Here is a 24,277-nt window from a genome sequence, read left to right on the forward strand (position 1 = left end):
CCTGTAACGTCACCGTGCTGGGATGAATGCGCGGGGCATGGCTCGGTGACTAAGACACTGGTATCTGAGTAGCAGAGCGTCATAGCGGCAGTACGAGGTAGACGGCGAACTAGTGAGTGTGCTGCGGGAGGTCAGTCAGCGTCGTGTGCCATTAGTGTGAGTTGAGGCTGGGAATGTATCAGAGTGCGGCAGGTAGGCTGTGCTCGGCGCTCAGAGACGTGCCCGCGCTCTGCGCCTCCTCTCTGCGGCAACAGCCACACCACTCCCCGGTCAGGACCAGGACGCTATCCCCGCCCGTACTGGGCAGCTTCGGCTGCTGCCACAGTCTGGCCGGCTGGATAGGGGACGGAGCGGCTAAAGCGGTTCCCACCACGAGCACGGCGGTAACCACGACAGTACCGAACGGAGGAACAACAGGGAGTCCGGCCAGGACGGCCCCGAGAGCGGGTAAGTGTATGAAGGGCTCGGTCACGTATAGTGTGTGTGTGTTCTGTGAAGGGTTAATGGCTCTGGTCACGTGGACAGGTGAGTGTCGCGGGGGAATGTGGACTGTGCGCGCTCTGCATCTGCTGGTCACGTGGACAGGTGAGTATATGATGGAAGATGAGGGCAATAATGGACCATTGTAGGGCTGCAACTAATGATTATTTTCATAATCGATTAGTTGGCTGATTTATTGTTTTGGATTAATTGGTTATCCCCCCAAAAAGTGTGGTGTATAGTTAAAGTGGTTGTAAACCCACTTTTTTCACTTTTCCCTACAGGTAAGCCTACAATAAGGCTTGCCTGTAGGTATAAAGAATATCTACTAAACAGGGGTCAAGTCCTGGGGAAAAAAGTGTGGGAACTCCCACCCAAGATCCACTCCCCCACCAAAAAAAAAAAAATGATACGCTCATATGCATAATTACTAAACCGCATGTTTTTTTTTTTTTTTCGATCCACTGTACCTTAGTAATCCTTTGTGTTACTGACCGCTTCCTGTATATGGATTCATCGGGTAGTGTGCGGGTATTCCGTCACTTCCTCGATGCCGCAATGTCTCCTGGGAGCTTTTGTCATTGTTCCCAGGAGACATTGCGGAGGTCTGCCGCGAGTTATCGCGGGATTTAGAAAGAACTTGCTTCGAGCTGGGCATCGCTGCTTAGTGAAGGATTGGCTCGGCTGCTCTAGTCCTGCAAAGGGAACTGCGTTCCTGCTGTGAAAAAAGTGCAGGAACTCCGTTCCCACGTGTTCCCGCAGGACTTGAGCCCTGCTACTAAACCTGTACGGTTTAGGAGATATTCCCCTCGCAATGCGCCGCTGATTGCAGCGGCGCATGCGCAAGGGGGAATCCACGGCGAAAGGACCGGAAGCCGCCGGACCTTGCCGTATTTAAATCTCACGCGCGGGAGTGACGTCATCGCCACTCCAGCCAATCACAGCGCTGGAGCGGTGATACCCGGAAGACACGCCGGAGCAAGATGACATCTCGTTCCGAGGTAAGTATTTCATAATCAGCCAGTATGCGGTGCATACTAGCTGATTATGCCTTTTGCCTTGCAGGTTTGAAAAAAAAACGTTTAGAGAGAGACATGTAAAGCGCAACACATGCGAACTGAATCGCCTCTGGGCGCTGTATCCATTTCATGGGTAAGGATCCCCTTGACCTCAGAAGAGATGGGTTTTAATCTTTCTCCTGAAGGCCAAGTGGTCCGATTCCAGTCGGATGGTGGTTGGTAGTGCATTCCACAGGCGAGGTCCCTGGACTGCAAATCTTCGATCTCCTTTGGACTTGTATCTGGCTTTGGGTATCTGGAGGAGGTTTTGATTGGTGGATCGCAGAATGCGATTGGGGTTATGGGCTTTTATTTTTTCGCATAGATATTGGGGGGGGCGTTGCCTTGAATACACTTATGTATTAGGCAGAGTGCCTTGAAAGTGATTCTGTCTTTTACTGGCAACCAATGAAGGGATCTCAGCGAAGGTGAGATTGATTCCCATGTTTTTTTCCCAGTCACTAGTCGAGCGGCCGTATTTTGAACGACTTGCAGACACGTGATTTGTAATTTGGGGAGTCCTAGATAGAGGGCATTTACGTAGTCGAGTCTGGAATTGATGATTGTTCCCACCACGACTGCAATGTCCTCTTTCGGGATAAGACAACCGCTTTAATATGTAGAGTTAAAAAAAAAAAGCAATTTAGGGCTCTTTCACACATGCGGACATACATTTATCACTATGGGATACATCGGATCGGGCGAACATGGACATTCTGTGTTCATCCGATTGCCTCGTCCCCCCCCATAGAGGAGAGCGGAGATCTGACAGGGCGGTCCCAGTGTGCAGGTATCGCCCTGTCATCTGCCGGCTCAGCGGGGATCAACATAACAAGACCCGCTGAGCAAGTGGATATTTAAGGAACGGATGGATCCTCACAGGATCCGTTGGTGTGAAAGGGCCCTAACTCTTGCATATCGCTATGCAGTGGTATATATAAATAACCAACTATATGGTAAGGGAGCAACATTTCTAATCCACTCTGAGAATAACAGACAGATTAGATATACTATTAGAGGTTGAATCTGGTAAATATCATTATTAGAAAGAATAGAAAACTTCTTGGGCAAAGGAATTGTAAAAAAAAAAGAAAATTGGAGGTTTTTCTTTTTTTTTTTACTTACCCAAAACGCCCTGTTGCTATGTAGTCCTCCTAATCTGACACTTCCTGGTCTGCGGTGCTCCTAGGCCACCACCCTGCAGTCCCAGTGGTTCTGGGCAAATAAGGTATTTAAAGATGGTGGTCTGTAATTGGACCCTTGGTTCTCTGCGTTCTGGGCACATGATCAGGTGTGTAGATGGAGAAGGCGGCCTGTGATTGGAGCCTTGGTTCACATGATCAGGTGTGTGCGCGTGTCTAGATGAAGGTGGCCTGTGATTGGACCCTTGGTTCCCTCTACAGTCTCTGTGGCTCTAGGCACGTGATCAGGTGTGTGTATGATGCAGAATGTTGGGGGGGCGGCATTGGCTTCCTCTACAGAATGTTCCCAGTCATGTGATCAGCCAGTAGAACGTTCTGTCCAGATGAATGGTTGTGGGCTGCTCCTGGTATCTGTACATGTCTTTCCATGAAGATGGTGAGCAGCTTGTATCGTATTATGTAACCAGCAGTTCATGTGGGGGAGGGGGTGGTGATTCATGGAGCTGATGTGTGATCACTGCAGAACGGCACCCTAGGGTAGGGGGCTGTCAGATCGGAAGTTGTCTTCTGTACGTTATTGGCACACAATGTGTCTGCGTTTTCCTTCTCAAGGCCTATCACAGCTTGTCTGACCAATTAGTACATCCTGTACTGTCTGGATGCTAATTGTGGCTTTGGTCAATTCATTTCTCCTACTGAAATCGGTGACATGAGTACATGAAGTAAATATTTCTTTGTTGTCAGAATACAATGATCACTGGTACTGGCTGTGAGTGTACAAAAAACCTGACGGGCTGGTTGTATTGAAATCGATCAGTACAGCCTGCCTTGAGATGAATCAAAATTCACTAGTTTCCTGTTGAACCCAATCAGTCTATGGCTGGCGTTATTGAAAGGTTAAAGTGTATTCCCCCAGCTCTCGGGTGCTGCCACCTCTATCTCGGCTAAGGAAAACTTCAAAGCCAGTTTCCTACTCTGAATGCGCAAATCTTGCTGCACAGCGCAAGCAGTTCGGCAGCAAGCATGCATGCCCCAGACCTCGAAGTGCAGAATTACGTACAGGTAAGTGATTCTGCCTAGAGCGCCCACCCTGCTACACTAAATGTACATGGGGTGGTCGGAATCTGGATAAAATACCCAGTTTTTTTGGGAGTAAAAAAAAAAGATTTTGAGCCGAGTAAATGGATACCTAACATTTCACGCTTTAAAATTGCGTATGCCCCTAAAAATCTTCATAGGTGACGCTTTAAACGCCTTTACAGGTTACCAGTTTAGAACTCTTGCTCTGACGTTTGCAATGATACCTCGCATGTAGTGCAATCACTGTTTATTTATGCATGCCGGACTACACATTTGCTTGTGAGCATGGAGGTACATTGGTGCTTTATTACCATCACAAGGGATGTACAACTGCCACCCGCAGAACTGATTAAGTGGCTGTTTGTGTCTTTTGTAGCAATCCCCAAAAAAGAGGCAAGTGTCTGAAATGAAATGATGGCCCCGTTCTGATTGGGGACAAGGTGTTTGGTGAAACCCAGGACTGTTTTCTTGCCTAATATCGTTTTTGCAATTGACTTCAATTGGGGCATTGTTCTTCTGTCCATTCACCCAGCTCTAGTTCCCCAAAACTAAATGTAACTCTGTTGTCTGAATGTGGTGTGGGCTATAAGAATCTCCCTGCTTCTTACAGAAAGACTGATTTTTCTTTTACTAGTCTCGTATAGACCCCAGAAATGGTGCACCAGTTTCTTACTCCACCATCTCCAGGGGGCTCATGAAGATAATATCCAAGTTTATGGTCTCAAGGATTGAACCTTTCCTGTCGAAGTGCACTCTACTACATCCGTGAGTGCTTCTAGAGCCTTTGGCATCAAGAATCTTTCTCAGATTGGCAAGGCTGCCACCCAGTCATTGGTTCACACATTCTGAGATCCATTAGGAAGTCCTTCTAGTATTTAGGCTGCTGGCAGACTTGAGTACAAAAAGAAAATCCATAACAGAAGAGAACAAATAGGTAAAGTGTTACTAAACCCACAACAGTAAAATAAGTCTGTATATGCAGTAAAGCATTCTGGTTATACTCTGTGAAACCTAAGGGGCTGTTTGTGTCTCTTCTCTGATCCTCCCCTTCTTCCACTGTCCCCAATCAATCTGAGAAGACAGCCTTTGAAGTCACACTTCACATGCACAGTTTGCTGTGTCTTGCTAGTGTTGTGTGTTTTTTTTTTTTTTTTCTTGAAAGGGTGCAATCGGCACTATCCAAAGGGTCAGGGGTCCTGCAGCCTCACAGGTCAGAGTAGAATGGACTCTACCTACAAGCTTTAACCAGACACTGATAAGTCACAGGACAGAAATTTATATTTACTAAAATTGCATTTTCATGTACTGTGGGAGACCAGATCTAGTGACTGTATTGTCCTTGGTTTAGTAATACTAATTGTTGGCATTACATACATTTTAATACACCTTTTATCCAGATTTGTTCTGTGCCCCTACACCCACAAGCTTAAAAAATTGAATGTCTTAAGGACAGCCAGACTGACTCTTCATGACTTGAGTCCAGTAAAAACTGATCTGCATTGTCTACAAAATTGGAATTTTTCTGTCATTCTATTTTGCCTTTGGCTAATTCCAATAATGCTTTGCATTGACCGCTCAGAAAGGAATCCAGTCCTTCAGCTGTTAAACCTATGTTTAAAAATATTGGCGTCTCAATTGCTGCCCTCCTTGTCTGTTGTGCTGACTCAGTGACTTCAGTACTTATTCACGAAGAGCCCTTTCACACTGGTGCATTTTTGTGGTGTTTTTGCAGTAAAAATAGCGCTATTAAAATGCTCATAAAACGCTCCAAAAACGCCCCCTCTATTGAAATGAATTGAAATCGCGGTAAAATAGCAGTGTTTTACCGCTATTTTAACACTTTTTAACACTCTGCTATAGGCGTTTCCAGTGTGAAAGGGCTCAAACCCTAAACAAGTATTTAGATAAGGAAAGTCAAAAGTCCTTGTTTATTTTGAGTGATTTGAAGGTGTTGACATGAAAGATGGTTGACTGGTCTTTTTAAAGCCTAACCATGGATTTAATATGACTTAAGTTTGTTCATTTGGATCAACCGATGTACCCACTGGGAGCGATGTATAAACATTTTTGCCATGAGTTGGGCTTTACCACTTAAAACGTTTCATGGTTACATGTTTGTTTTTCCACTTTTTAGTTTTTCGGGGGGGGGGGGGGGGGGTTGTTCTTTTTTTTTTTCTTCTTCTCTCCATAGAAACTTTTCATTTTGAACTCCTAAACTGGGCTATTGTGTAGCTTCTATGTGAAAAGCATTGCCATTGACACTCTAACTTGCCGATTGCCATACTGATATACACTATATTACCAAAAGTATTGGGACGCCTGCCTTTACAAGCACATGAACTCAATATTGAGTTGGCCCACCCTTTGGAGCTATAACAGCTTCAACTCTTCTGGGAAGGCTGTCCACAAGGTTTAGAAGTGTTTATGGAAATGCTTTACTTTTCTTCCAAAAAGCGCATTTGAGGTCAGACACTGATGTGGACGAGTGGGGCTTTGCTCGCAGCCTCCACTCTAATTCATCCCAAATGTGCTCTATCTGGTTGAGGTCCAGACCTGTTGAGTTACTCCAACCCAAATTGAGCCCTATGGATGCCATTAAAGTTCATGTGTAAAAGCGGGCATCCCAATACTTTTGGTTTAACGTGTGTTATTGTGGTGTACCCCGGGGTATCTTTTTTTTTTTTTTTTTTTTTTTTTTTTTTTCCTCCGGCTGGCTTTCCGTTCCGTGTGTCTTATCGGCCACTAGACCGCTTTCTGAAGCGGTGTTTTCTGGGTTTACATTTTTTTTTTTTCTATTACAAGGGACTGTGGGGGGAAAGAAGTGTTCTTGAAGTGAAACTTCCACTTTTTGGAACCCTTCCCCCTCCTGTGTCGCATTTGGCACCTCTATGATCTACGCCACTTCCGGTGCCTACTCTGTACCCCCGCTGTCTTCTGGGAGACGCACAGCTTCCAGAACACAGCAGGGACCAGTAAAGAAGCGCAGTGTGACTTGAGCATGCGCAGTAGGGAATCGGGCAGTGAAGCCACAACTCTTCATTTCCTGATTCCCTCACCGAGGATGGCAGCCGAGACCTGAGCGATTTGCTTCGGCTGTCGACATTGCGGGCACCCTGGACAGGTAAGTGTCCATATATTAATGTTTGGACCACGTGTGAGGTATTGCCGCGAACAAAAAAAATCCCAGAGTGAAATTCCTTTTGCTGCTGTAATAGCATGTTGTATGTCAAAAGTCGGATGGTAAGGACAAGGCTCCTACTTTGGTCCGACTTCAATGATATTCAATGGGCTGAAGTGGGATCAATGTCGGACCAAAGTAGTACAGGGAGCATTTTCAAAGTCGGACCGACTTGTGTAGGACGCTACAAGACGCTCTCATAGGGAAACATTGATTTTCACACGTCATGAGCTCCCAGTGTTGGAGCGTTTGTCCGACAAGTGTGAACCCAGCCTCAAGGATGATCGGAAGAAATGGACAGCACCTGAGTTAAATACGAGTGTCCCAGCAAAGGGTCTTAATACTTGGGACCATGTGATATTTCAGTTTTTATTTTATTTTCTTATAAATCTGAAAAAATGTCAACAATTCTGTTTTTCTGTCCCTATGGGGTGCTGTGTGTACATTGAGGAAAAAACAAACTTAAATAATTTTAGCAAATGGCTGCAATATAACAGAGTGAAAAATGTAAGGGGTCTGAATACTTTCCGTACCCATTGTATGTAGATTTTCTAGCAAAAGATATATAATCTTGTAAACAAAGTGGCAGAAAAGGCCTGGAGTAGAAGTGGTTAATGGACCCCCTGGAAAAGTGGTTTTCCCAGTGTACTTTCCATTCTCTTCCACTAGATGTCGCTGTGTGCCTTTCTATGGATTCCCTGTTCATGTGACTATGAAGTTTAAGTTTCATGATGTCCGTGATTGGCACTAGTGGCGTCCCCCTGAGCTGGTAAACTGACATCTTTTCTCCGGTGCGTATGTCCACTTTGACTTTATACTATCTGGGTTTTCAATGACATGCTTGAAGCAGAGATGACCAGTAGCTTCAGTGGATGGATTTTGGATTGTCTTGTGTTACCTTTTTGCTGCCTTTGTGACAGTTTTTAGCATAAATGTCACTCGAGTGGGTAATGATTGCATTCTTGTGACAATGTGCAAGCCACACTGTCTGGTGGAGAAGCACAGAAAAAAAATCTGCCTTTAGCACGCCAGCCAAGGTCGTAGAGGTTAAACGGTAGATTTTGAGGAGGGGCCTAGACTCTTGGCTCTGGAAACTCACACAAGAGTCATCTTGTGTAACTGTCTTTCTGCAGGATGTAAGCAGGCACAGTGTTGTGACAGTTCTTCCTGTGTAGTTTTGGCATATACTAAAAACTCCTGTTTGTCATGGTTTTGTTGTACTACACTTGTACTTGACTCCACTTGCAGATGTGGTGTTAGACTGCAGTATAGAATCTGCTGAAGTCTAAAGGCAATTTGGCATATCTGTATGAGAATATTGGGGAAAGAAAAGCAAGGTATCAATTTACTTCTTCTTGAAATGGTATTTTGTAGATGTTTATGGTTCACAGTAGTTGATAAAGTAGTTTTGATGATTTAACTCAAGACCACTATGAATTGTGGAGGGGTCTGCTTGTGCACAGTCTAGTATAGGTTTCTGCATGTATCCCTGCTCACTATAAATAGACTTGGGGGAGGGGAGTACTGCTCAGGAATCTAACCAGTGTTGTGTCACTTAGGAAAGGCCAAATGTGCAATTTACTGAACCAGCAACCCAGGAAAGGCCTCAACTTTCTCTAGGCCAGCTTATCACTAGTTTGTTTTAAATCTCCAACCAATCTCGTATGCAAGGAATGTGTCACCAGGAGGCACATTAAGGACCCTTCACACTGTATCATTGCAATGCACGACAACGTGTGCACAGAATCCTAATGTTATAAGCAGTGTTCCCATCTCTGTGCTCATTCAAAACTAAAATATGAACTGTCCATTGACACCCCCCCCCCCCCCCCCATTCTAAAGCACTGAGATGATGGAATTCTATGCCAACCCATGAACAAGCATTTTTGTTCTGTGATGCATTGCCACCCCGCCCAAATTGACTGGTAAATGCTCTATGTAAAAACCTTGCAGAAAATCTTTTAATGCATGTGTGGAGCCATGTGATAAAGTGTTACAATGTGCAATAAAAATCACAGATGCATAGGTATGATCGGGCCTAAGGGCTCATGTACACGCTTACGGTGAGCGATGTTCAGACTTGTTGTTTAGACCTGAATGCAAAAGTATTGCATGCTATGGGCCCATTCACACTGCTGGGCTTTTATCCATAGCATTTAGCTGCATAAACGTGAAAAATCTGGATTCACTAGCTATTAAACGGTCGTGTAGGTTTGAGTTTTTCTGTAGTATCTCCATCTAGTGGCCAAAATACAGTATATCATATTTTTTTTTATTGAGGTATTTCAGAAAGCTATACTGCATTTTAGCCAGTAGATGAAGCTGGTCATAGACATTTTATTAGACTATAGAGGGTATATTCATTCGGCCTGTACGAAATGGTGTGCACGCTACGGTGTGTCTGTGCAGTAACGTTTGTCTTGCAGCTTTTTCCCCCTCTGTTTATGCCTGACAAAAATATTCTTTGCAAGTCAAAAGCTGTTCTAAAACCTGTGAATGTATTGCTATACATTTCTGTGGCCTGCCAATCCCAAACACTGATGTAGTAGAATGGACCGATTGACAATGCTTTTTCTGCCCTTTTGCTGCTGTAGACTTTGTTCTGTTGATAATGATAGATGACTAAAGCCTGGAACTTTGTAAAGAGCAGGCTCTGTATATTTCTGATATGGTGAAATTCGAAGTTCTCTGCACAAAATTGCATTCACCCAAAGGAGCACCCAGGAAAATATCTGCTTTGAACTGCAGTTGAAATGTCTGTTAATGCTGCATACAACTAAAATATAGATTTTGAGAATTGCAGATTTGGTTTAAAGCTTCAATGTCGAGGGATCTAATCTTGGCTTTACTACCAGGAAGACGCTGACCTCCATGATTATGCTTGTTCTGTGTGAGTGGTTCACCATGTAGTGAGTTCAGGATCACAATGACTGCTATAGAAGCTGTATCTGTAAATATATAAATCTCTAGTTGTCACGCTATTTGGCACTGCCATGCTGTGGACTGAACAAGTAAAGTCCCACTCCTGGCGATCTACACCATGTCCGGCTTCTCCTTGATGTAGCTTGTGAAAGAGTTGAACTTTTTTTTTTTTTTACCACCCTGCCAGCGCTCCAGTGTGAAAGCCCTCAGGCTTTCACATTAGAATGAAAGGATGGGCTCTTTCAAGGCGCTATTTTTAGCATTCTAGCGCCTTAGTGCAAAAGCCTTATATGTTGGCATTTGGAATGTTATTTGTTGGGTGAGAGTGTTTGACAGACACTGGGTGTGAGGTAGCCAATGAGGCATAGTCAAGGAGAGAGGCTAAGTGAGTGAATTAGGTTGGTGGTGTGGTTGGCTAGGGAGGGGCATAACTTGGAAATGTTATGGAGGTGAAGGCAGCAAGATTTGGACAAACTGAGAAAAACCTGAGTAGAGATGAGCTTACTTTTTAAGAAATTTTAGTTATCAGTAGTGTTGTAACACCCATATGTCCGTTTATAAAAAGAGGCGTGATTTGCTTTTTATCAGCATAAAGATGGTGTTAAATCCATGCAAGGTTATTAGTTGAGCCCTTGTTTTTCATGCTACAAAGGAAGAAAGCTGTGCCTGTCATAAAAGGTATGGAGGCCATCATTACTGCTGTGAAATGAGGTTACTTTTTTTTTTTTTTTTTTTTTGTATGAAATTTTGTTTTATGTTTGATATTCTGTTGGTGGAAATTAGTGTTGCACCGATATTAATGCCGTTACTAACAATTTGCACGAGTACTTGTGCAAATGCTCCGATACCTTCAAGTCCACAAACTGCAATTTGTCATGCAATTTGACAGTTCAAAATCGCACGACAAGTCGCACTCCATTGCCGGAAATGGAACCACTCATATAGTTGTGGCTTTTAACAGGTTCCTGTGCTACTTTTTCTCGAATCGTCTTCCAGGGCAGCATCCGAGGGATGGGCTCCTCCTCCCTGAAACGGGAAACTCATTGGTCCACCATTATAAATTTCAGTCTCACCTGCGTGCCTCAGTTTTCTCCGGACCCACAGGAGCTGCAAGAAATGTTTTGTTATTTTACCTTGTCTCTGCTAGTAGCAGGAGGCCTCATGCCAGCATCCCATGCAGCCCAACGGGCCTTGGGAGGGCGAGCAGGAGCAGCAATTCTGAGCAAAAAATGTTTGCTCTGCCTGAGATTTCACCCCTACAGAGGGGTCTTCAATCATCCCCCCCCAGTCTGGAACAAAATCACTGGCTCCCCCCCATACCGCCCTCCCAGCGCCATCAGAAGTCTGCCTCCCAAGGACCCCCCCTTGACATGCTAGGTATTGAGAGCAAAAAAACGCAGAGCTCTCACTACATGACAAGATGTACAAAGGGCTACATCCCAGGAAATCTGGAACATTCCCCGTACACCAAACTCTTAAAGACATTGTCAAAAAAGAGTGGGAAGACCCAGAGAGAAAACACTTCATACCAGCCTCAGTCAAACGCAGATACTCGTTTGCAGAGACAGAAACCAAAACCTGGGCTAAATGCCCCAAAGTGGATGCCTCTCTAGCAAAAGTCAAGAATAAATCTGACTTGGCCTTCGACGCAAGTACCCTAAACGATCCCATGGTCAAGAAAATGGAGACCTTTTTAAAGTGCATGGGAAGCAGGGGCTGTGAATCTGAATTCAGCAATAGCTTCCACCTGCACAGCCCGCACCTTGCTAATCTGGCTAACTTGGCTTCAAGAACTACTAGAAAGCCACACACCCAGAGAAGAGTTAATAAAGACCATCTTCACACTGACGAGAGCAGCAGCTTTTTTTTTTTTTTTTTTAAGCAGACGCCTCGGCTGAAACTGTCAGAATATCTTTGAGAGCCACGGTGCTTCTCAACTCAGCCCAAAGAGCCCTGTGACTGAAATCTTGGGGAGGTGACATCTCTTAAAAAAAAAAACAGGCTGTGTGGAATTCCATTCACCGGAGACCTATTGTTCTGGCCAAAACTAGAAACGGTGCTGGAAAGGACCGTAGCAAAGAGTAAGGGGGTTTCCCAAACTAAAAAACAAGGGAAGATGCCCTTTCGGCAATTCAAAAATGTAACAAGCCGGGAATAAAAAAGCTCTGGGAACAGCAAAGCAAAAAAAAAGGCAAGGGTGAATTTATTCTTAGAGGAAGTAAACCCTGATGGGTGTGACTTCCTCTTTGTTTCCCTGCAACGGTAAAGCAGAATGGGCTACTATGCATCACATAGTAGCCCATTATGTGACACTTAACTGCAGGATAAGCCTGCGATGTTCCAGTCTTCCTCACGAGTAGCAAGCGGACATTCTTCACCCCCTTCTTCCGGGGCCGCGAACTCCAGCTCTGTGAGTGGCCAGAAGTCGTGTGACTTCACTCCCGCGTATGCCTCCACTCACAGCATGAACCTATTTAGAAATGGCACAGCATGCCCTTTCTAACTTTGGCGCATGCGAAGATCAAATATCTCCTAGACCGTGCAGGTCTGGGAGATATTTCAAGCACCTACAGGTAAGCCTTAATCTAGGCTTACCTGTAGGTTTAAAGTGGTTAAGAGTTTACAACCACTTTAAGCTGCCTAACCCAAAAAAACAATGACTGTCATCAGGTAGGGGCAGACTTGCAGCTTTCTCCAACCAATGGATGGAAGCAACGAGAAACAAATTCATCATATGCACCATAACGGAGGGTTAAACAATGGAATTTACCACGTGCCCCCCCAACCAAGTAACTGGTAACCATGCTACCAAGAGACAAAGATCAAGCAAAAGTGTTTTTGGAATCCCTGAAAAATCTACTAGATCAGAAGGTGATCTGCTTAGTACCTCAAGCAGAGGAACAAAGGGGTTCTATTCCCATAGCTTGCCTGACTGTTTTTTCTTTGCAAAGATGAGGCTCATACTAAACCTCAAGCCACTCAACAGAGGAGTAAAATACAAAAAATTCAGAATGGAGTCTATCTACTCAATCGAAAACATCCTACCATGGGAGACATTCATGGCAACCATAGACTTACAGGATGCCTACTTGCATGTCCCCATAAAAGACGGTTGCCAAAAAGCATTCAAATCAACAATACAGGGGAGAGACATGAAAATATTATCGAACACGACGACAGTGGCATACCGAAACTTGATGAGGCTGACGGAAACAATCCTGCTATATGTGGAATCCAACTTAAGGTCTCTATCAGCCATTCACCTAAAAGGAACAGACCACACTCTAGCAGACTCCCTGAGCTACAAGACCATAAAGCAGACTGAGTGGTCACTAAAGCACATGATCTTTGCACAAACTGCTCAAACTTGGAGGGTGCCCGAAGTAGATCTGTTCGCTTCCAAAACAAATGCGAAATCTCAAATTTTTCTCACTAGATTCCACAAATTGCAACAGCAGAGTAGTTGCTTTCAGTAAGAGCTGGGGATGGTAACTGTGTTATACATTCCCTCCTACTGCCTTAATACCAAGAGTAGTTCAGAAGATAAAGAGCAACGGTAATACTATTAGCACCGCATTGGCTTCTAAGGGCATGGTTCAGCCACTTAAACCTCAGTATCCAACATCAACTGACACTGACGGACTGGCCAGATCTCCTATCACAGGGCCCAGTCAGCCATCCGAACCAGAGTCCTGAAGCTTTCAGCTTGGTTACTGAAAGGGTAAGACTTTAGAACAAAGGGCTGTCAAACAAGGTGATCAACACCATCCTAGACAGTAGGAAATCCAGGACCAGGGCAATCTACGATAAAGTGAGAGAGTTTGTCTCCTAGAACAAAAACAAACTTCCAGCAGAGGGATAATTCCAACAATCCTGGATTTTTTTTTTTTTTTTTTTTTTTTTTTTTTTTTGCAAGATGAAGCGGACAAAAATATCTCCCAAGCCACGCTGAAGGTACAAGTGGCTTTGCTTTTCTCGTTTATGGATATCGGACTCGCAGAAGATCCTGTGATTCCTGATGTCACTTAAAAGAACTAGACCTGCCAAAATGAACAGAACCCCAACTTGGGACATGTCCACGGTGCTTGGAGGGTTTCTCTCCCCTCCATTCGAACCGACAGAACGACTCAGACAAAAATCTCACACTAAAAACTACACTCCTTGTCACCCTAGTATCCGCTAGAAGAGTAGGCAAAATCCAAGCCCTGTCCATGATGGAACCATACTGCCTAATACACTTGGACAAAATAATTCTCTCACCAGACCCGGCCTTCCTACCCAAGGTCTCCAACATTCCATAGAACCCAAAAAATCATCATCCCTTCGCTTCCAAAAACTATGGACGTCAAGAAAAGGGACATTTACAGCAAACTTAATGTAAGAAACCCGTTCATTACATACCTCGAGAGAACGAAGGCTTGGTGAAAAACGACCTCTTTGTCCTTTATGGAGGCTTTAACAAAGGGAAACAAGCATCCAAAAAATACCATCAGTAGATGGATAAGAATGGCCATCCAGATGAGTCACAAGATCTCACTCCTTCAGAAGGGAACTGAGCGAGCACAACCAGAGCCTGGGCAACCTCAGTCATAGAGAAAGCAGGGGCGACTCCCGAGCAGATCTTCAGGGCAGCGACATGGTCAAGCTTCAGTTCCTTCGCAAGGCACTATCGTAATAGACCAGCTGTCCGACCAAGACCAGGCATTTGGTCGGAAGGTGCTCCAGTCTCTACCCCTACCCTAGTAAGTATTGCTTGATGCATCTTCTTGGATGCTGCCCTGGAAGCTGATTTGAGAAAACAGGTACCTGGTAACTCTTTTTCTAAGACGTCTTCCAGGGCAGCACCAGTTCCACCCTTAAACGACAAATAACAGATACAGAGGGGGAGCTTCAAGCTTATTGTGACTTCGTTGTTTAGTCCACCATTATAAATTTCAGTCTCGACTGCGTGCCTCAGTTGTATTTTAATGTGTTTCCTGTTTCAGGGAGGAGGAGCTCATCTCTCGGATGTAGCCATAGAAGACTATTCGAGAGGGTTACCAGCAGGGCTGTGGAGTCGGAGTCGGGGGAAATTTTGGGTACCTGGAGTCGGCAAACAATGCTCCGACTCCGACTCCTACTAAATTTAGATTGGAATAAAAAAAAAAAAGCAAGTTTAAATGTCCCAATTCACAAAAAGTTATAATTAATGACTTCTTCTCTACTGTAAGAATAAAGACCAATGCATGCAGTGCCTCACGTAACCGCAAAACGAACACGTTAAGTGACCGTGAAGAAGCATGCTTTTCATGTGCTTCACTATATGGCACGCAACGCACAATTAGGAGCTGCAATACTTATACTTTCCATAGTGTTGTGTTCTGCTTTTACAGGGAACGCATGTTGGAGAACCAGTAAGTGTCCAAATAAAAAAATTCCAACAGGAGTTTTATAAAGCACTAAAAGAAGTTGAAAAGTATGATCGCTCATCAAAACTTACTGTTGAAGAAGCCATCCTTGTTTATCCAGAGATCGTTGGTGATGTGGCCAGAATAGTTACTGCAATGCCACCCACCCAAGTCAGTGTCGAAAGATTATTTTCAGCCCTAAAAATAATAAAGTCTGACTTAAGAGCCTCTATAAAAGAGGATCTGGCAGAGGCAATTCTCTTCCTTAGAACTCTACATTGAATTGATTTGCATTTGCTAAGCCTAGAACTACATTTCCAGATTAATATAAACCATTTCTAGGTTTTGCAGATTTTGTTTTTGGTTCATTATAGATAAGCTTTGTTTTTGTTCTAAAACAACCAAATAATGTGGTTTGTATTTTTGAACTGGTAAAGATCCTGTTCCTGATGTTTATTCCTGCTGCTACTATCCAGTCACTTGATTGTTTTCATTGTGTTTGTCTTTTGCTTAAACTGTGCAATACAGTAGACTGTTGGCTTCCCAGCCAGTAGTCCTGTGGTAGGTTGCGTTTCTTTCACTCAAGGAATGTATAAAATACATTCGCATATTAATACAGAGGAGTCTGAGTCGGAAGTACATAAAACTGAGGAGTCGGAACATTTATCTACCGACTCCACAGCCCTGGTTACCAGGTACCTAACTCAGTTTTTGTGACTTCTAATATAGTGTGTAGGGTTTTTTTTTTTTTTTTTTTTTTTTTTCATGCCAGTAATCCGGTAATGTCATGACATCCCTTCCAGGTTACTAGTGCTGAGACCTAAACAAAGCTGATCTGCTTTTGTTCGGTTGGGTCTTCGGCCAGCCGTGGCCCTACTCTTTTCATTCATCTTTGGTGTTCATATGTTCTCTGTTGGGACCATTCACACTTCATTTCACTTCATTTCCACTGTGGAAATCCCCCTTTTTATTCACAAAATGCACATATTTTGGGTTCCTTGAGCTGTTGAACTCTAAGCATGCATATGTCTAAGGCATTATACAATTTATTTATTTTCTTCTTCTATAGCTTTCTTTTTAGATTTACCTAAAGCATCTAATCCAAGCGCTTGCTATTTGTGTGTAATCAGGCAGGCCCTAGTACTACGCAGTTGAAGGTAAATCTAATTGGAAAATTCTAGGGTTGTCCAGATAACGATGATATTGGTACCGATACCAAGCATTTTCCAGAGTACTTGTACTCGGGGCAAATGCTCCGATGCTTCACCCGATACCTGGGCAGTCAGGAATGATCAGTGCGGTGGGGGGACTTGCAAGCACCGATCTCCCTGTATAGATTTCAATAAAGCCTGACCATTTCTCCCCGGACACACCCCCCCCCCCTTCAGCTGCTTTAGTGAAATCTATACAGTGGAGATCGTGCTTGTAACGCCCCCCCCCCCCCCCCCCCCCCCCAAAGCCTCAACGCTGACTGTCCCTGTATCCCCCTCCGTTCTGCTGCTGTCCCCCTCTGCGCTCCGTGTCGTCCTCCACCCCCTCTGTCCCTGATCTGTCAGGATTAAGAGTGGAGGTAAGAGCCTCTAAACCCGGCTCCTTCTTTTTTCCGAATGAACAGTCAGTGATCACTGACTCTGTCCATTCAGGTTAATAAAACATCGTAACCTGTGTTTACGATACTTTAGTTTATCAATAGAAAGGAGCCACTGTCTCCTGTCCATTAATTTTTCAGTGCAGCGGAGAAAGGGACTGGGGAATTTGTGTCCTTGGTCCCTTTCTCTCAAGGGGGAGATGTCAGGGGTCTGTTAAGACCTCTGATATCTTACCAAAGCCCCCCAACATGGCCAGCTTTAATCGCACACCATAAAGAGATGTGCCAGTAAAGTACGATTTTGATTTTAGTCGGCCATCTCGAAACATGGAAAGCATGAAGACTGCAGCCAGCAGCTGTATGTACAGCATCAGCCAGGCAGATGCCCTTGACTGTCACTGGCTTATGGTCTAATGCATTTAATGTCTTTTATCCTCTGATGGGTTTAGACAGACTTTGTGGCAAGGTGATATAAACCTTCCGTCACTGACTGGAGCAGCGCAGAGGACCGTTGTGTGCTTTGTGACTTGCAGTGCTGTTTGGGTGTATAGAGCTATTTTAGGCAGGATGAATGTACAAATTGCAGTTCCGTTGTCAAACGGGAAGACCAGATACCATGTTTTATTTGCTCAAGGTAGGATGTATGAATCTTCAGTGCTCTATTTTGATTGGGGAGGTTGTTCCTCACAATGCATTGTTGGCTTTGTTTACCTTGCTAGTGTCTTACTATTATTCCTAGCATTGTGTTGTGTGTGTTTGTTTGTTTGTTTTTTGTTTTTTTTATTATAAATGGCTTATATAAGCTTGTATAAACCAAGTGAACAGTATGTAATGTCTGATGCCTACAGGATTGCTATAGACTTGAAGAAATGCTTAGCATGAAGGCCTTTGCAGTATATAAACATACATTTCAGTTTCTATTGAGAAATATTGCCCCCCACCCCCCTAACTGTATGATATCTAGATTTTCATTTTGTCCTAGACTTTCTAAATTGAGGGAAATGCTCTTCTAATTCTGTTACAGGGACACCTCAATGTACCTTTTTTCCTAATTTTAGGACATCAGGACAAATTTAGGATGAATTTCTTTGCTGGAACATATATCAAAGTCAGTATTGATTTGTTAGTGTTCAGTTAACTCTACTTTTGCTGTAAATTGTGACATGACTAGAATGCATACTTGTAAAACATACTGGTAGATCAATTTACAGCATATCTTAATCTCACCACAGTGAGGCGTACTCAGATTTGCTTGTCACCAAAACGGGTATCCTCATTGGAAGAATTTTGCCTCTACTTTTCATCAAAATTGGGGATTTTCTTTCTTTGTTCCTGTGACTGGTCACTGAGACTAATAGAATGAATCTTCTCAGCAGGGATGCAGACAGCGGTAAATGTCTGAAGCTGAAAGGGATGGTAACCCTTCAATACTCCACCTTTTAATACATTTTGACTCTTCCTATACTTTGAGGCCTATCTCCAGCCACATTTTTCCCAGACTGGAGAAGAATGAAATAAGTTTGTTCCTCACTTTTGTCTCTTGACCATGTACAAAAATGAGGGGTACAATTGGTTTTCCTTCTACATAATACATTTTATACCATAGATCGACAGATTATCGGTGCTGCCGATATTCACTTTTTTAGAAGTATGGGTCAAAAAAACTGACCAATATTGCTTCAAGGGGTTTTACCAGGGTGATGCATGCATTACCCCGGTACCATTCTTTTAGAGCGGATGATCATCTTTATTTTAATAACAATCGTTGCGGCTCATCAGCCGCAATTGCAAGCAGCGGGAGGGGACATCCACTGCCTTCTGCCATTTGCCTAGGCTCTCCCAGCCCACCGGGAGGCCCGAGCAACCAGCCAACATGTATGCCAGCAGGCCGAATACCCGAACAAAGCTGATGCTTCATTCATATCTCGTATCTAGTAATCCGGAAGTGATGTCATGACATCAGTTCCTGGATTACTGGCATCTTAAGGGTGTCAGTTTAAAATAATAAAGTATTCAAAACTGCAGATCTTGACGTTTTTGAATACTTTGAAGTGCAGAGGAGGGGTTTGAGATTTTTGCAGACCCCCCCCAACCCCCCTCTTTCCATAAAGCGTGCCTATTACTGTCACAAGGGATGTTTTCATTCCTCGTGACAGCAATAACTAATAAAATATATATATATATATATATATATATATATATATATATATATATATATATATATATATATATATATATATATATATATATATATATATATATATATATATATATATATATATATATATATATATATTATACAAAATATCAGTTTTCCGGTGTCAATACGATACCATCGGTGGATCCCTATTTTATACTGACCTGTGCTATTTTTATTTTTAGTAATATGAAGTGGTATTGGGAGATACACCTGCAGAATGTTGTCTACAGGTCCTGGAAATCGGCTCTCCTCTAACTCTAAGTATTATTTAGTGATGCTTTCTTCCAGTCCGTTCAGTAAACTTGGGACCTGCATTGCTGGGGTGTTGTAAACGGTGTTGCCTAATGCTTTGTATGCTCGCTATCTTTTTATGCTTGTATTTGCTTGCTGTTTTATATTTTGTCTGCTGAAGATCCATGTTTTGGTATAAGCCAGGACCTAGGAGGGTACATAGTGGGAAGCAAATGTGCTGCAGCAACTGAAATCATAACTGTTAACTGTATTAAAATCTGTTCTGCCTTCATAATTCAATTCAGTGGTGTTCCTTCAGTTTGCCCCTTTAGAAATGTGTGTGGTTGTTAAATTTTCTCCATAATGATAAAGTTGAACTGCAGTCTTAATCTACTGTGCAAGTGAAGCTTCAATTAGTTGGCATTTGAGAGCTGACCTCTTTTCCTTCTTCCAGTTTGTTCCATGGGAAACGGTACAAGTCGCCTGTACAGTGCTCTTGCCAAGACTCTCAGCGGCACTGCAGCCACCCCCCAGCATCAGGACTATCTGGAACAGTCAGAGCATGACCAGCTGGATCCGCTGGACCCCAAGGATCTTCTGGAGGAATGCCAAGTTGCCCTGCAGGGAAGGCCTCCCCGGCTTCATAGAGAATTTGTTCCACACAGAGATGATTTTAGCAGCCCCCATGCATTTAGGGTGATGCAGTGGAATATCCTTGCTCAAGGTAAGGGAATCTAATGCCCAAAGTAGAGCTGCAGGAACCAAGTCTTCCATACTCCCCATTACTGGTGATGTTACAAAGAATAGGTGTATGTGGGTTGTGAGATTATTCAAGCTTGTCCTACTCCTGACTGCTGAGCAAAGCCTAAGTGAGATCCAGAGTCCCCTTACTGCAGCTGTAATTACAGCGAAATGTGGTTCTACAAAGTATTTGTTCAGGATGGCTGAATAGAAATGCACCCCATACTTTTCACATAATTTTTTGTAAAAAATGTTGAAAAACATTTCTCATTTTCCTTCCACTTCACAATTTATGTGCCCTTTTGTGTTTGGTCTATTGCATAAAATCCAAATGCGTTTTTTGTGGAACATTTCAGCGCACTGTAGATAAAGTTAAAGCTGTAGTAAACGGCTACAAAAAAAAAGCTTTCCCCTTTAAAATAACTTAATGTGCTAGTATGCAATGCATACTGGCATATAAATAAGCCTTCCAGTGGCACGCTGACAGGGCTTCCATCGTCTCTTCTCTCTTCCCATCCCCCCCCCCCCCCCCGATCTTCCTTCTGGGTTTACATATTGACTGTGAGTGGCCAGAGCTGTGGTGATGTCACTTGGTCACGGAATTGTGCCCTGACATTCAGGCAAGATATGCCCGACCTTCAGTGTGCATGCAACAGTGACATCACTGGCTGCATCCAGGGTGAATATTTCCTAAACTGTGCACATCTAAGATACTGATTTTACCTGCAGGTAAGCCTAATTTATAGGCTTCCTTCCCTCTAGGTAAACATAACAAAGTGGACTTTACTACCACTTCTAACCACTTGAGCCCCGGACCATTTGGCTGGCCAAAGACAAGAGCACTTTTTGCGATACGGCACTGCGTCACTTTAACTGACAATTGCGTGGTCGTGCGACGTGGCTCCCAAACAAAATTTAATTCCCCCCCCCCCCCCCCCCCTTCTACATATTTTTTGGTAAAAAAATTGCAATAAGCGTTTGCTTGGTTTGGGCAAAAGTTTTAGTGTCTACAAAATAGGGGATGGTTTATTATATTTTTTTTTACTAGTAATGGCGATCAGTGATTTTTGTCATGACTGACATTATGGCGGGCTATGTGTGACACGACACTGATCACTGCTCCCGATTACAGGGAGCTGTGATCAGTGTCCTGTCACTAGGAACAATGGGAAAATGCTTGTTTACATCAGCATTTCCCCATTCTTCCTCTCCGAGAGACGATCACAGGTATCCCTGCGGACATCGCGTCCAGACTCGCGGAGCTTGTGGTGGGCGCGCCCACAATGCCGCATCTTAAAGGGGACGTACAGGTACATCCATCTGCCCAGCTGTGTCATTGTGTCGACGTATATAGTCGTGCACTGGTACTTAAGCGGTTAAGTGTGGGTTTTGTGTTTTGCAGGAAAAAAAAAACCACTGGACTGCTTGTGTGAACTGGCCCTCGGTCCTAGTCACAATGGTCCCTAGGACATAAAGCTAATCTCCACAAATGGCAATAATTCTATGTCAAGAGTTTGCAACCTTTCCTACTCTATCCCCAAAAAGTTTTGGCTTTATAGGGTTTCTATGTCTGTAAATCTCACAATGTTCAGTTGATTTGAGAACTGGGTATTTGTATACTATGTTTTGTGGATTATATGGCATGTGATACTTTTTTTATTTATACATGAGTGCAAAATCTGGTGCAGCTCTGCATAGAAACCAATCTGCTTCCAGGATTTTTTGTCAGCCAAATTGGAAAAGCGGATTGGCTACAATGCACCGCGGCACCAGATTTTGTACTCTTCAGTTTTAGTAAATCAACGCCAAAGTGTTCTTGCCTAGGTGGAGCATAACCTTGTTTTGCTTGGTGAAAAGTCCTGCATTAAGCTGTTTTTTTGCTTTCTTGGCAGCCCTCGGAGAAGGCAAGGATAACTTTGTCAAATGTCCCAAGGAAGCGTTGAAGTGGGAAGAGAGGAAGTATTTGATCCTGGAGGAGATCCTTATTTATCGTCCTGATGTCCTGTGCCTGCAGGAAGTGGATCACTACTTTGACACTTTCCAGCCAATACTCAGTAGGTTAGGCTACCAATGTACGTTTCTAGCAAAGCCGTGGTCTCCCTGCCTTGATGTTGAGCACAACAATGGACCTGATGGCTGTGCCCTGTTCTTTCTGCAAGACAGATTTCAGCTCATTAGCAGTGCCAAATTCAGGCTGTCCGCAAGGACCCTGAAAACCAACCAGGTGGCCATTGCTGAAATCCTTCAGTGCAAAGAGACTGGTAGCTTGATGTGCATTGCTGTTACCCACCTAAAGGCCCGTACTGGGTGGGAGAGGTTCAGGCTTGCACAAGGCTCAGATCTCTTGCGGAATCTTGAATTGCTTACGCAAGGGGCTAAAATTCCCCTGGTTGTGTGCGGAGATTTCAATGCAGACCCAACAGAGGAGGTATACAAGCGATTTGCGTCTTCAAACCTGAACCTTAACAGTGCCTACAAGGTGCTCAGTGAAGATGGAGAGACTGAGCCTCCTTACACCACCTGGAAAATCCGGCCCACTGGAGAGTCTTGCAATACCCTAGATTATATTTGGTATTCCCAGAATGCTTTGGAAGTGAATTCTGCCTTGAGTCTGCTTACAGAGGAGCAAATTGGGCCAAACAGGCTCCCATCTTTTACGTACCCATCCGATCATCTTTCACTGATCTGCGACTTCAGTTTTAACATGGACCCAGACAGGCTGTTATAGTTGCCAGTGACTGAACTGTAGCTGGTGTAAAGTGATGCGAATTCAACTCTAATGCAAGTAGCACACTATGTGCATCGGCCTTTCCTGAACCTCCTATTTTTGAAGCTTGTATTCAATAATAATTTTTTTCTGGTTGCGTCAATTAAGCTGTTATGCCAAAACCTTTGTTGGACTTTGCACACTATCAATTTAAACGGAGGCTATGGTGTATTTTAGTTTGTACACCTTTCCACATGATCATAGGTTACCTAAATTTTTTTTTTTTTTTACATTTTGACACCCTTTTGCTGTTTTTCATGCTTTGTACAGAGAAAGTCTACAGAATCGTGCAAATCTTTTTATTGGGAGAAACTTTTTTGCAGAACCGCCACTGAGATCACATAAAGTAGTGAATGAGTAATCGCTTTACACTAAGAAAGAAGGGGGTAAAGCTTCATCATTGTGCAGCACTACGGAGCAGGAAGCACAGCATGCATAATACACAACAGAAAATGGGCCGGCTCCACAAGCCATATTTATAAAATATAAAAATGATAGAATAATTAATAAGATTTTATGCTGATAAACCGGTACATCTAAGAAGCTTCTACAAGACTCGACGGTTTGCATACCTGTGCTTCTAGTAAGGCAAAAATGCCCATGTTTGTGTCTTCATGTATGTTCTATTGATTTTATTTTTCTCACTGCGGTTGTAGCATTTTCAAAACCAAATGCCTTTGTAAAGAGAGGTGCATATCTATTTAGTTTACCATGTTCTAGTTGTTAGTCACTTGTTTTAAATGTCACTTTCTGAAAGTATTTATTTTTCTACATTAAACAAATGTCAACTAGTAATATTTATTTTGTAAGAAAGGGCCTAGGATTAGCTTTTTTATTATTTTGAGGTGCAATATCAAAAGATGCCAGTTGAAAAGCAGGGCCTGTCCTCAGATCGAATGCATTTCTTATTATGTACATACAGGATGTATGTTTATGTCCTGAGGTTTCCTTTATTTAAAAAAGAACAGTAGATGCTCACCCTGATTCCCACATTAGTGCTTGATGTAGATATTTATTTGTTGCAAATTAACATGATTTTATCAATAGGCCTAACTGTAACTTATTGTTAGTTTCATAGAATTTCGGGACACTTGAATGTTTCAATGGAATGTACAATTCCAGATCACGGTCTGTATTTCTTGTGAATGATCGTGTTATGAGATAATGACCCTGTTGCAGTATTGTATTAGATATTTGATACAGACCAAAGTACTATATCATTTCTTATTGTGCAATTAAAATCCACTTTAAACATATATTTTTGTTTTTGTGTATGTTGGCTCATTCCACTTGGTTTTTTTAAGTGTGTGTGTGTGTGTTTGTTTAAGAAAAGTTTAGATTTGACAGTTTGGAGAAAATTACTCTGATCTTTTTGGAAGTGAATTCAAGTTTTGGAGCATGGCAGAAGGCTCTCTCCCATCGATTGTAGGGGGGAAACGCAGAAGAAGGGGAGTAAGTTCAGACCAATAATGGGCCTTCTACGTGAGCAAGAGGATCTTAAGG

General features: G+C 43.3%; 1 protein-coding gene across 3 annotated transcripts; it reads left to right on the forward strand.

Annotated features, from left to right (window-relative positions):
• NOCT (nocturnin) lies at nt 1–24,030 on the forward strand. 3 transcript variants are annotated; one of them, XM_040331028.1, is made up of 3 exons: nt 1–447; nt 19,721–19,990; nt 21,900–24,030. In XM_040331028.1, exons 1-3 carry the CDS (start codon nt 174–176, stop codon nt 22,733–22,735), a joined length of 1,380 nt encoding a protein of 459 aa, XP_040186962.1. In that variant the 5' UTR covers nt 1–173; the 3' UTR covers nt 22,736–24,030. The 3 variants fall into 3 exon arrangements, with proteins under 3 accessions (XP_040186962.1, XP_040186975.1, XP_040186970.1); XM_040331041.1 differs by lacking the exon at nt 1–447 and adding an exon at nt 8,142–8,275; XM_040331036.1 differs by lacking the exon at nt 1–447 and adding an exon at nt 17,336–17,469.
• The last annotated feature ends 247 nt before the right edge of the window (nt 24,031–24,277 follow it).

The sequence above is a fragment of the Rana temporaria genome, chromosome 1, assembly GCF_905171775.1.
Source record: "Rana temporaria chromosome 1, aRanTem1.1, whole genome shotgun sequence".
NCBI lineage: Eukaryota > Metazoa > Chordata > Amphibia > Anura > Ranidae > Rana > Rana temporaria.

Bases quoted from the DNA above. Each gene is read 5' to 3' on its own strand.
- NOCT (XM_040331028.1), top strand. From the start codon at position 174: ATGTATCAGAGTGCGGCAGGTAGGCTGTGCTCGGCGCTCAGAGACGTG. The intron at 448-19,720 runs GTAAGTGTATGA...TCCTTCTTCCAG, and splicing joins CAGGACGGCCCCGAGAGCGG to TTTGTTCCATGGGAAACGGT. The intron at 19,991-21,899 runs GTAAGGGAATCT...CTTTCTTGGCAG, and splicing joins GTGGAATATCCTTGCTCAAG to CCCTCGGAGAAGGCAAGGAT.